The sequence below is a fragment of the Corvus brachyrhynchos genome, unplaced genomic scaffold (genome assembly GCF_000691975.1).
Source record: "Corvus brachyrhynchos isolate BGI_N302 unplaced genomic scaffold, ASM69197v1 scaffold279, whole genome shotgun sequence".
Classification (NCBI taxonomy): Eukaryota; Metazoa; Chordata; class Aves; order Passeriformes; family Corvidae; genus Corvus; species Corvus brachyrhynchos.
In genome coordinates this window covers 6,523,045-6,534,697 of record NW_008246060.1, presented here as the reverse complement: position 1 = coordinate 6,534,697, position 11,653 = coordinate 6,523,045, and the positions used below count along the sequence as shown (strand labels likewise).

The following is an 11,653-nucleotide window of genomic DNA, read 5'->3' as shown; positions in this document are numbered from 1 at the left end:
AAGGGCAGAACTCCACTGAGATGTTCCTAGGGGAGGAAACCCTTTTTGGCCCTCATCTGTGTTTTCATCTCACTGTGACCAGCCACAGAAATGCTTCATTTTTGAAGAGTGGCTTCAGATCTACTGATAGATATGGATACACATATGGGCAAGGACGTGCTTAATGAAGCGTATAGTTGATTTGCTCATGCTTGTTCAGAGAAAGAAAGTGTGGCATGTAACCAGAGCATCTTGGTTTTATTGCAGGAAGTGAAGGTTCCTTTGAAATCAGCAACACAACTGGAGCCATTTCTGTGATAAAGAGCCCAAATCAGCTCAAGAAAGAAGTGTATGAACTAAAAGTTAAGGTAGGTACTGTGGCCACTTTAAGATTATTGGTCTAAAATGCCATGAATAGGCATGATTGTCTAAAATTGTTCAATTTATAGCTGATTTTACCTGTTTCAGAAACTACCTCCTATATTTGAGCAGAGTATCAGATAGTATAAATCAGAACTAATTGCTTTTGTTGGGATGTTGGGGTATTGTTGTTGGGATATTTAGTATCTCAAATTACTTCTTTCAAATGAGATCATCTTGTCCTAATTTCATCTCTGAGACTAGAGAATCAATAGATACCTGTTCTCTATGTTTCCAGATTTTATTGCTAGGCTGGGAATGAATGTCTTGAAACCTCCATGTTATGAGATAGGTAACAGTCAATCTATGATTAGTAATAGGACTGGGACAGATCATGCAGTGGCATATCAGCATCCACTCCTGAGGCACTGATCAGCCACGTACAAATACATGCTTACACCTTGATGAGCTAACACCTCGATGAGCCAGTACTCATATGACAGGCTGCATTATTTCAAGCAGTTTATAAAGAAAAAGTTTTTTAAAATGTAGAATTAAATTGTGAAGACGGTATCAGTTTTCTTCAGCATATTGGAAATGCATATTATTGTTGTGGTAAGGACAATACCAGCTAAAGGCAGCTTTGAGGAATTGCACACTGCCAGAACCAGTGTGTAGCATCCCCAAGGGCACTTGCTCCTCCTGGGCTCAAGCAGTGTGCTGTACCTGGGAGAACATGGAGCTCTCATGGGCTGAGTTAAACTCAGGCACCATTTCTCCCTCTATCAGCTCTGCTTCACTGCAGTCTGCTACCGCTCCCCAGATGCAGAATGGGTTAAAGCCTTGCAAGTTTTCCTGATCTCCTCACTATGTATGTGGTGACCCAGAGCTCATGCAGGCTGAAAAATGTGCTAGAGGCACCAAAAGGGTGTTATATTACCCAGCGTACGTAGTGACAGGCACCTCAGTTGCCAGACTAGCATCTTCAGAGAAAGTGCCTTTGGTTTTGAGCCCTTTGAGCAAAAAGGCATGTTAGATATAGCTGTTGTTACCAGCCAGTTTCTGTCCTGGCAGAGGAAATGTCTTAGGTTCAATCCAGTGAATCAGGCTGCATGTTGCAGTTGTTGAAATCCAGACAGATCTGTTCTTTCGGTTCAGAAAAATACCAGCTAGGTTTGCCTGTCTGTCTAAACTATATCCACTTTAAATTAAGCTTATCTAAACATCACAGCAGAACTGTGAATCAGAGACTAAATCTCAAAAAAAAAATGTACCTTTTCGAATATTTACCTAAATGCCACAAGTACATTTTTTCTCACAGTATTCAAGGCTGCAGTCCTTGCAGCAATGAGACAATGAACTGCTTGTGGTACCACAGCAAATTTAAACATTGTCTTCCTTTTCTGTTCTATCAACACTTTAGGCAAGCAATTACCTTGCCTCTATTGGATTATTTGTTTTTAGAGAACTGTTTTCACCTAGAGTGAGTAACTAGGATCACAAAATTAGAAGGAGAATCAACTGGGGTTTTGTTGGGACTGGTTTATTACCATAATTTTCTAATCATCATAAACTTCAGTGTGAAATGGACTGAGGTTTTAGGGAAATATAAGTCTGTGAATCTTCCTACAAGTTAGTGGGTTAGAGTGCTTTTTAAGTGTGGAATAATACCTGAACACAAATTCGAAGAAAGAGAAAACACCCTCATCATTCTTTTCTTCCTCCTGCCTGCTGCAGGCATCGGAAATCAGCCAGGAAGGTGACACCTCCGACCATGTATTTGCCATGGTGGTCATACGGGTGGTGGACCTCAACAACCATCCACCAACATTCTATGGAGAAAATGGTCCCCAGAACAGGTTTGAACTGACAATGTACGAGCATCCCCCGGAGGGTGAAATCTTAAGAGGATTGAAGATTACAGTCAATGATTCAGATCAGGTAAACGGAAACTATGAGGACTTTCAGTATTCCTGTCCTATTTTCCCAAAGACTAGAAAGAGCTGTCCAATGGGGAAATGTCCTTTTAGAAACTCACCTGTTTCACCTGCATTCCCTAAAAGCCTAGGGCAGACAAAGTAGTTGCAGGGTCCAATACCACAGAGAACCTGGACCCAGGAGTACAGCTAGTCTGTCATATACTGTTATGTCAATGGAAAGGGTGGTCCTAAACCTGCAGCCCAGTTCTTTTGGCAACTGAAGTTGAACAGTCCTTATGAAATTCCCTAACTAATGGTTGTGTTCAGTTGTTACCAGTGTATTGTCCAAGAACATACTCCCTTTGAAGATTTTCTTGGAGATTCCAAGCCCTGTAGTAATTTCAGGTGCAATTGCTGTCTGTATCTTCTTCTGGCCCTTATGTTACAGTCAGGGTCTGCAGTGCATGCTTTGATAAGTCATTCCCACTGGAGTGATATTTTTAGGAAGCCTTAAAAATTATGCCAGAGCCAAACTAAGTCTAACCAGATAAAGGAAAAGGAAAGAAGACTCCATCCATCTCAGCCTGCTGTCTAACTGACCTGTGATGCCTGTAGGTACTATGGCAATGGTTGCTATAGGGACCCCTAAGCTAAATACTGTATGAATGACATCCATCTGAGTTAGCCTCAGGTTAGGTAGTGACAAGAAAAAAACTTAATGCATCTGAGAATTGTATTACTATTGGAAAGAGCTCTCTTCAGTAACTGTGCTCAGTATTGTGCTGGTTTCATGGTATTGTACTTTATCAAACCCACTGGCTTCTTCCCCCTCCCTCCTGCTGCTCTGCAGCAAGCAGATAAATGACTGCTTTCAAAGCAGTGCTACATCTATCCTGCTATTGTCACAGGGGATGGTGCTGCAGAAGGGGAGAAACAAAACCCATCTCTTCCCTTTAGAGACAAAATATATATCTAGGCTGACAAAATATTCAGGCTGCAAGTTAGGCTATAAAATAAGCAGAAAACACTGATAAATACACTGTATAGATTTCTCAAGAAGCTTCCTAGTACAGTGTAAGGCATCACTCTAGGGGGGATGGGTTGCTTTTCTTTTAAGGCAAAGAATGCAATGTTTTCCCTTCCACGCAAGATGACTATGTAGAGAAGAAAATTAAACATGTCTCTGTCACAGCTACTAGAGACTCTTTCTTCTGGGGGAGTAGATGATACAAGTGAGGAGGAGGAAGCTGTGGTGAAGGTCTGGTTTAGGCCTACAGTTCGACGGAAATGCCATGCTTACTTGCAAGAAAATTATACAGAAACTTCTTCCCCAGACCTTTTTGACAGGGCTTAGGGCTCAGTGCTGCTGTTCCTCCAGCCATTCCTGTGTCCCATGGCTGTCTGCTTGGAGACAGGTTCAATGGGCATCACTGGCAGCAATCACTCAGCTGTTGGAGGGAGGCAGTTCTCTCTCTATCCCATGCCACCCTTCTAGTCATGTACAGTCCCATGTGCAGAGGACTTTATATTGTCAGATTGTCCACTCTTCCCATCAGCACTATTTTCCACAGTCCAGCAGCTCTGGCTTTGTATGTTTGGCTTTACTATCCAGCAAAAGAGAGCCTGTTATCATCTCTGTGGCTGGGGGGTGGGTTCATGTGACCAGACAACACAGACCACTGAGTTTGGATCCAAGGTCATTCTGTTTTCCTTAAGGGACTACTGCTGTAAACTTTTTCTCTTGACATGAGCTAGGGCTGCTCAAGAACTGCTCATAACAAGCTCTCCAGGGATACAGCTGAAAGTAAAGTTGTCCTGTTTGAAAGTTATTATTAGAAATTCATCATCTCAAGATTCATGCTACAGGGAGAACGTGGCACCAGGCAGGCAGTGAATCTGGCTTTTTGTCACAGTGTAAACATGACACTGAGAAATTAGTGAACCCAGAGAGTTTGGTGAGGTAGGCTCAGCTCATTTTCACATCTTCCCTGTAAGGCAGAAATATGAGAATCCCCCTTTCATCTTTTCTCTCACATGCTCTAGTTTGGTTTAAAATAATTAGCCTTGGCCAGTTGGCTCTGGCTCACTCTTCCCAACCTGCACACAAGTGGTGGTAACCTTTTAGATACTGCTGCTTCCCATGTACTCTCTGGCTAGAAGGTTTATCTGTGTAATTGGGATTTGCCTTCTCACTTCACCTGGAGCTGTCAAGTGTGTGTCAGATTTTATTCTCCACGAGTGGAGCTCCTCTCTTTCCACAAGTGCATCAACTTCCAAAAGATTTAGTGTTTGCATCTCTGGGCTGGCTTAATCCAGTCAGTGCAAAATGTGGAGTACCACCTCTGTTTGGAAATTGCATATCTTTGCGATTCTGCATCTTCATCATGCAGAATGCACGAAGAACAACTTACACAGCATTTGAGTTCTTAGAACACAAGCTGGACACTGGAAGTGTTCGAGGCCAGGCTGGATGGGGCTCTGAGCAACCTGGTCTAGCGGAAGGTGTCCCTGCCTGTGGCAGGGGGATTGAAATGTGGTGATCTTAAAGGTCCCTTCCAAGCAAACCATTCTGTGAGACGGGGTTTGTGAGTGTTGCGTTGTCCTTACTCGAGCAGTTAAGTTGTCTTTCTTTGGTAGGAAGCAGGAAGAGGCAGGACTTCGCTGCCAATATGCACGTGGTGTCATCTCTGTCTAGTTCCCAGTGTGTGGCACGAAGCCCAAGGCTGCTTGCCACAAGATTCCTCTCTTAGCCAGGCCTGCTGCAGGGTTTTTCCATTATGACTGAAAGAATAACCAAGCTTGTCAATCTATTTCAAGAAAAGCTGTGTCTGTCTTGTGACTAGGGCTGGAGGGATTATACAGCTAAGCTTCTTAGCAGTCTCCTGTCCAGGGGATGGAGAGCAGAGGGCTCTCAGTAAGACTCATTCTCATTTTATATAGTTTGAAAAAACAGAGCAATCTAGGCTGTAAGATGGCTGAAAACAATTCATGAAAACCATTCACTGAAAACAATCAGTGCCATATCTGCTTTTATTCACAGGGAGCCAATGCTAAATTCAACCTCCGTCTTGTTGGACCTGGTGGCATCTTCCGAGTGGTTCCTCAAACTGTCCTGAATGAGGCTCAGGTTACAATAATAGTGGAAAATTCTGCTGCTATTGACTACGAAAGCTCCAAGGTGTTAACCTTCAAGGTACTTCTGCTTTCCAGGTTCTCTTTTTCAGTGTATACACTATGTGTACGATGGCTTTTGTAGCTGATCTGATTTAGCTTCTTAATCCACCTGGAGCTGCCTGATGCAGTATCAGTGACATGATATTCCATGTAAGGAAAACTCATTTCTGCCTCTGATTCACCACCTTCAAAAAAGGTTTAATGGATGCATCAGTGGACTGATTTAGTCCAGTCAGTGCAAAATGTTGATTTTTATCTCCCTCTGGAAACTGTACATGTTGGTGGCTCTGAATCATCCTAGACTGAACCCTGAGGGTTATTTCTGCACTCACAATGATAAATTCACAGGACTAAATCCTAATTTCTCTGCAGCTAGAACTTTACCTGCTTAGTGCTAAGTAATTTCATTCATGATCATGCTTTTGAATGTTGGCAGCCTGAAGACCCCAGCTGACTGGAAGATAATTCCCCAAAATTGCTCACTGCCTTTGTCAGAGTCTATCTATCTATATGGCCATTTGCAGGCTGACCTGAGGCTCACCCATGCTCTAAGCCAGCCATGCAAGAACCAGTTTCATCCAAAAGCTGGAATTTTGCATTATCACCTTCCCTGATGGATTCTTTGGCTCATCAACAAGATAATTAAGTAGTCTGGTTTTCTGTCAGCTGCCTCTGAACATGAGTGTAGATGTTTCAGTTCTGCAAAGAATTGCATAGACAATCTCTGTAATCATTTTAAAAAAATTTGCCAAAACTGTCAAGCTAAGTATTAACATATGCTAGTTTTGTAATGTACAGAGAGTGGCAATTTTTGCACAGTCCAAAAGCCACAATTCCAGAGTTTTGTTCTCCCCCTTGCCATATGGTTTGCTTTGTGTCTTTAGCAAGTTTCACTTCAGTATGTTTCAGGTCTCTTCTTGTAATGTTCCTAACACATTTTGAGCTTTATAGGTTATAGATGCTACAAAAATATGAGGCATCATTACTGTATTAAAGTGGAAGATTCTGAAAGGGCCGTAAAGTGCTACTGAAACTAATTCTAATAAGCGCACATTTATTCAGGTTAAACTACCAAAAGACCAGTAAAGGAGTTACACATGGGCTTCTCATGAATACCAATAGAAATCAAAGTAGTTAATGTGATTGCCATGAATACCAAAAGAATTAATTACCAGGAAAAAGGGTATATATTTTTATAGCTTAAGGAGTTATTCGCCTTTTTTTTTTCTTTTTGAAATTATTTCTACTGAAGAAAGACTTTCCAAAATTATTTCTACTGGAGACCGTAAGACTTTGCTTTAAAAGTGCAGCCTTTGTCTGGATTCCAAATGGAGAAGGTGCAGCTGCATGATATGGTAGCAATATATGGCAGCAAATACTTTATAAAGACCCCATTGCTGGCTGCATTTCCCTGCAAAGTTCAAATTACTTCCTATCCAGTTTTAGTTGTCAGTATAGTCATTCTGGTTAGAATTTTGGACGAAATATATTTCTATTTAATGTGTATCTCACAGCAGTTTTGAGAGGTTATTTTCAGGTTTTTGGGGTTTTTTCTGTAAGCAATGATCCCTCTCCTCTAGTTTGTGTTTAAAGAGAAAAATGCCAAAGAGCAATTAAAGCTAATTTGACTGGCTGATGCACTGAAAAACTTTCTGAAGCAAAGGCTACTAGAGAAACCTATCTTCCATTTAGTGCTGGCTCTTAAATGTAGTTGGTAGTCAGGACTTCCTTCATTTTCAGCTGTCCACGAGCTCAAATGGGTTTCCCAAAGTATGGCAGCTGTGGTAATTCACACATCTCCAGTGGCCAATTGAGAGATTGGCCAGATATTACTGTCCCACCTTGTTATGGGCTGCCATGCTTTGGGGGCAAACCTCCTGCCTCCATCTCCTTCGGCTCAGAGCACATCGTGCCCTGACAGGAGCCTGGACATGCTGCAGACGCTCACAGACTGGGACCAGGTGAGGCTGGAACTATCTTCAGTTGTCAAAATCTAACTCTACTTTAAAAATTTACCTACCACTTTTAAGATTACATGTCAGTTTGCTCTTCTGGCACTTAAGTATTAGTTGTTGATATGTAATCCTGTGAAGTAATAGTTTTATGATATTTTTTTTCTCTCTGCATAAAACAAAAATACAGGTCTGCATAAGACACTGCAGGCAAGTAAGCTGACGAAATTTCCTCCCTGAAGGAAGACGTTGTCAGTAGATGTTGTTGACATAGCAGGACTATGGCTGCTAAAAGGAGAGGGAATAAAAAATGAGTGTAGAAAACAAAGTAAAAATACTAAGCTTTCATAAGATATACTAAGATGGGCTGATTGCAGCAGCAAAGGCAATTTAACTGCAAATGTTATAATTTAATTATAGCTCCATGTGTACAATGAGCACTAAGATTTTTACCTCTGTACTGCCTTAGGAGCTGAGATTTCTCATGAGGAGGTTTTTGCTGATCTCTGTATGGCTGTCCCTTCAAAAATTTCTTTTGCTGTAACACCACCTCAGACTCCCAAACACAAAAGTTAGCACAGCTATGTGGTGACCAGGTTCCCCTTTTAGAGCAGACGTGTCCTGCAGTAATTGCAAGCAATCCTTCGAGGTTCATTTCTTCTCTTTATTTGCAACCATTATAAATGTTCACACAGCCGGAGCAGCTCCAGGAGACAGCACTGAGATAGCCTTTTCCCTGTCTATTTGAACAGCTCCCCACCCTCCCCTTTCACCTCGAGGTGCTACAAATGTGTCCAAATCTGGCAGAGCAGAGGCTCGAGCACAGCCTGTGTCCCCCAGCCAGAGGGCAGTGCCACTGCTGATGAGCATCACCCGGCTGCCCCGCGGGACCTGCGGCACGGAACGAGGAGCTCCCACAGCCGCGGCACCAGGGCAGCAGGGCGTGCTGTGGCAGCCCTGCTTCTCCTTCCGAAGTTCACTTAGGCACTCCCCCTCTTTGGGGGAGCTCCTGGAACACGTCTCCTGCGAATTAAAACCCACAGCCTGATTTTTCAGCTGAGCCTCTTATATCTCAGTTCACGTCCTGCTCGCTAGTCTGTTAGTGGTGTGCTGTCTTCCTAGAGCCCTCCTGCTTTGTGTTAACTAGGTTTCCGCCCAAGCATGAAAACCAAACATTATACCACTGTTAGCCATTTGGGCTCAGCCCCTACAGAGCCCAAGAATGATGTCTTAGTGCTGATCCTGTGTGATGCAGCCACCCGTGGAACAGACACCCAGGACAGACACTGTGAAGGTGCCACTGTCTCTCAGCACCCATCGCTGAAATTGGTCTCTCTTGCTCAGCCACACACCACCTGAGCTTGCTGCTCTACCAGCTGAGGCATCCTACTGATGCTCCCCAAATCCAATGGATTTTGCTCAGTAAGGAGCAAGTAGATACCATACTCAGTTTGCTCTATGGGATTGCCTGTCCTTTCAGATGAGCAGTTCCAAGAATGTGTGGTGTCAGAGAGCTCTGTTCTCATCAGAGACAGTGAGGCAATTCAGAAGCCCCCATGAGTATCTGATAAAGTCCTAATCAGCATGAGGCAATGAGGATAGAAGTCCCACAAAGTCAGTGGTAGGAGTCCTCACAATCTTTGGGAAATGGGATTCTGCTGTACATTCCTGATGCCTGACCATCCAGCATTTGGGGTGGGGTAATGCTGCTTAAAAACAACTGGTTCTCTCATCTTTTTACCCTGTTTGGTGCACATTATTGCTCCTGGCTTCTTTCCTGATAAAGAACCTCCTCTACAAAAGATCACGATTAAATTTGTGTGGTTATTCCAAATAATTCAGTGCTTATGTTTCCCAAAGTTCTAGGAGCTGCCCAGGGATGATTGTTTGTAGGCTTCTATTATGGCTTTTGGATGTGTGTTGGTTAATTATGACTAGTCACATCTGTCACATGAAGTCTAATATGAATACACAGGTCTGAAGGCCTCTTCCCACAGCTTGACTGCCCATCACAACAAGCACGCACAAACAAGCCAAGGCCGCATGCTGACCTGGCTCTTCATCTCTCTGGTTCTGAGCTGCCTGGTCCAACCAGGCTAAAATGCACCAATGTGCCATGGGTGGTGGAGGAAGCTCCTTTAAGAAAACTAATAGCTGCTTTGTAGTGATCTCCTGTTTTTCTGTTCTTAGCTTCTTGCAATAGAGGTGAACACACCAGAGAAATTCAGCTCAACAGCTGACGTAGTGATTCACTTGCTGGATACCAATGACAATGTCCCGAAGTTCTCCTCAGATTACTACATTGCCAGGATCCCAGAGAACTCCCCAGGGGGCTCAAATGTAGTTGCTGTTACAGTAAGTTTCATTCACCTCTTAAGAAATGTTCTTTTTGCTGGGTGTCTGTGGAAACAGTTCAAGTACCTTAAAAATAGTGGACGGGGGCAAGTAGCAAATCTTCCTCTGCCATTTGACTTCTGGACCAAACTCCAATTCCTTTCCAGAATCAACAGCAAAAAAAAATCACTTGGGGGAAAAAAAAAAAGTTTTAGACTTGTTAAAAATATAATTTAAATATTATTTAGAACAACAAGGGCCATCTGCTTTTAAGACAAATCACATGGCCTTTGAGTATTAAGAAAGCCCCAGCCAAATCAGTGTCCAGCGGGAAGATTCAGTTATAGCTAAGTGGAATTGGATTTACTGGATTTGCTTGCCTAAGTAGGAGTGAAAAGAAAACAAGACGGCTGCTTAGTCTCCTCCTCTTGGGAGGAACCTGGCTGCTAAAGGCATAATTAAAGAGTCAGTGAAGGCCAGGATATAAAATTAAAATGCTTAGGGCTGGGAAAAAGAAATCCCTATGTATATATCTTCTCACAGTGGGACAAGTATCCCTATAGATTTTCCAGTATCTCGCATTTTCATAGAAAGACACTCAAGGTATTAGATGGGCCCTGAGTGCTGGAAGGGCATTTCCAGCTGTCTCCCTCTAATGCAGCTGCTGGGACTGGAAACAGCCCTCATGTCACAAAGCCAAGAAAGCTCCTGGCTACCTGGGGCTCAGTGGGTGATGCAAGTCACCTTGCAGAGGCCCCACAGGTAAGGATGATGGAGGCAGGTTGCCAGAGATCTCCAGCACAAGCTGGCAACAAGTAAGAAAGAAAATTAAATAATCAGAATAATAAAGTGCTGAAGGCAAATTTTAGCGATGGAAGAATCAAAGAAGTGAAGCATTAAAAATAGAGGAAAGGTTATTACATGAAACTACTAGGAAAGCTATTAGAGGCTCTTAAACATTAGTATATTTGAGGTAATAGAAATTTAAAAATTCTAGGAGGTGAACAGCATAAAAAAAAAGAGATTCAAAAAATGTTTGCAGAAGCAACAAGACTTCTGAGCCAAAGTGCACAGGACCATGTAGCTGAGGAGCCCATGTAAAATTTAGTCATGTGCTGTCAACTCAGTACTTGACCCAGATTCACAACTATATGTGAGAAACTAAGATGTTTCAAGTACTCAGAATGGCAATTCTGGAGGAAGTCCCAGGTATGCAAATGTTTTAAATAAAGTTAGACAGTACTAAAGTAGGCTGTGGTCAAAATCATGGGGTGAGAGAATCTGACAAGCTCATGCCAAAGAACAAAACAACACCTATCAGTAGGGCTGCAGGTGTGTTATGTTAATCATGCAGTAATCAAAAACATTGTTCCAGTTCTCAAATATTTAAACAGGAAGATGAATGAATCAACCAGTGCCACCATGAATTTTGATAGCCAGATGTAACAGTACAACACTCCTCAGAGCTATCAGAGAAGCAGGAGCTTATGGAAATAACTGCTACCAAATCAATAGCTTTCCTAATCCGTAGCTAAGAAAGGAAGCCAACAAGAGTATGAAACAAAGATATCATCTGGTGTAGTATTTGCATTATTAAAAGTCACACAGGCACAAGAGTGATTAAAATATAAACAAAGCTGAAATACAACGTATAGATTGAAACATTTGTTATTTATTACTTTAAATTGAATCAATTAAACAAGCAGAAGCTTAAAAATACTCTATATAAAGTAAATAATTTTGTCTAGGGAATATTCATTAATGTTTAACTGATAATTAGGAAGGTTTGAGAGCTGGCAGTGTTTTCATGTCATTGAGATTATCTCCATCTCTATCAAAGGAGCATGAGGTAACTGTGGATGGATGGGGCCATCTAGCGTCACTCTCCCTGCCAGAGCCTCCGGGCAGGGACAGCGTGCCTGGGGCTGGAAGTGT

The 11,653-nt window shown here is 42.5% G+C and overlaps 1 protein-coding gene across 4 annotated transcripts in view; it reads left to right on the top strand.

The window, feature by feature from the left end:
• CDHR1 (cadherin related family member 1) overlaps window positions 1-11,653 on the top strand; it is a 44,275-nt gene that overhangs the window by 20,633 nt on the left and 11,989 nt on the right. For all 4 annotated transcript variants that reach the window (XM_017746439.1, XM_017746437.1, XM_017746438.1 and 1 more), the window contains 4 exons: window positions 247-347; window positions 2,077-2,280; window positions 5,299-5,451; window positions 9,575-9,739. In XM_017746439.1, coding sequence (XP_017601928.1) covers window positions 247-347; window positions 2,077-2,280; window positions 5,299-5,451; window positions 9,575-9,739 — 623 coding nt within the window. The remainder of the gene's footprint in view (window positions 1-246; window positions 348-2,076; window positions 2,281-5,298; window positions 5,452-9,574; window positions 9,740-11,653) is intronic.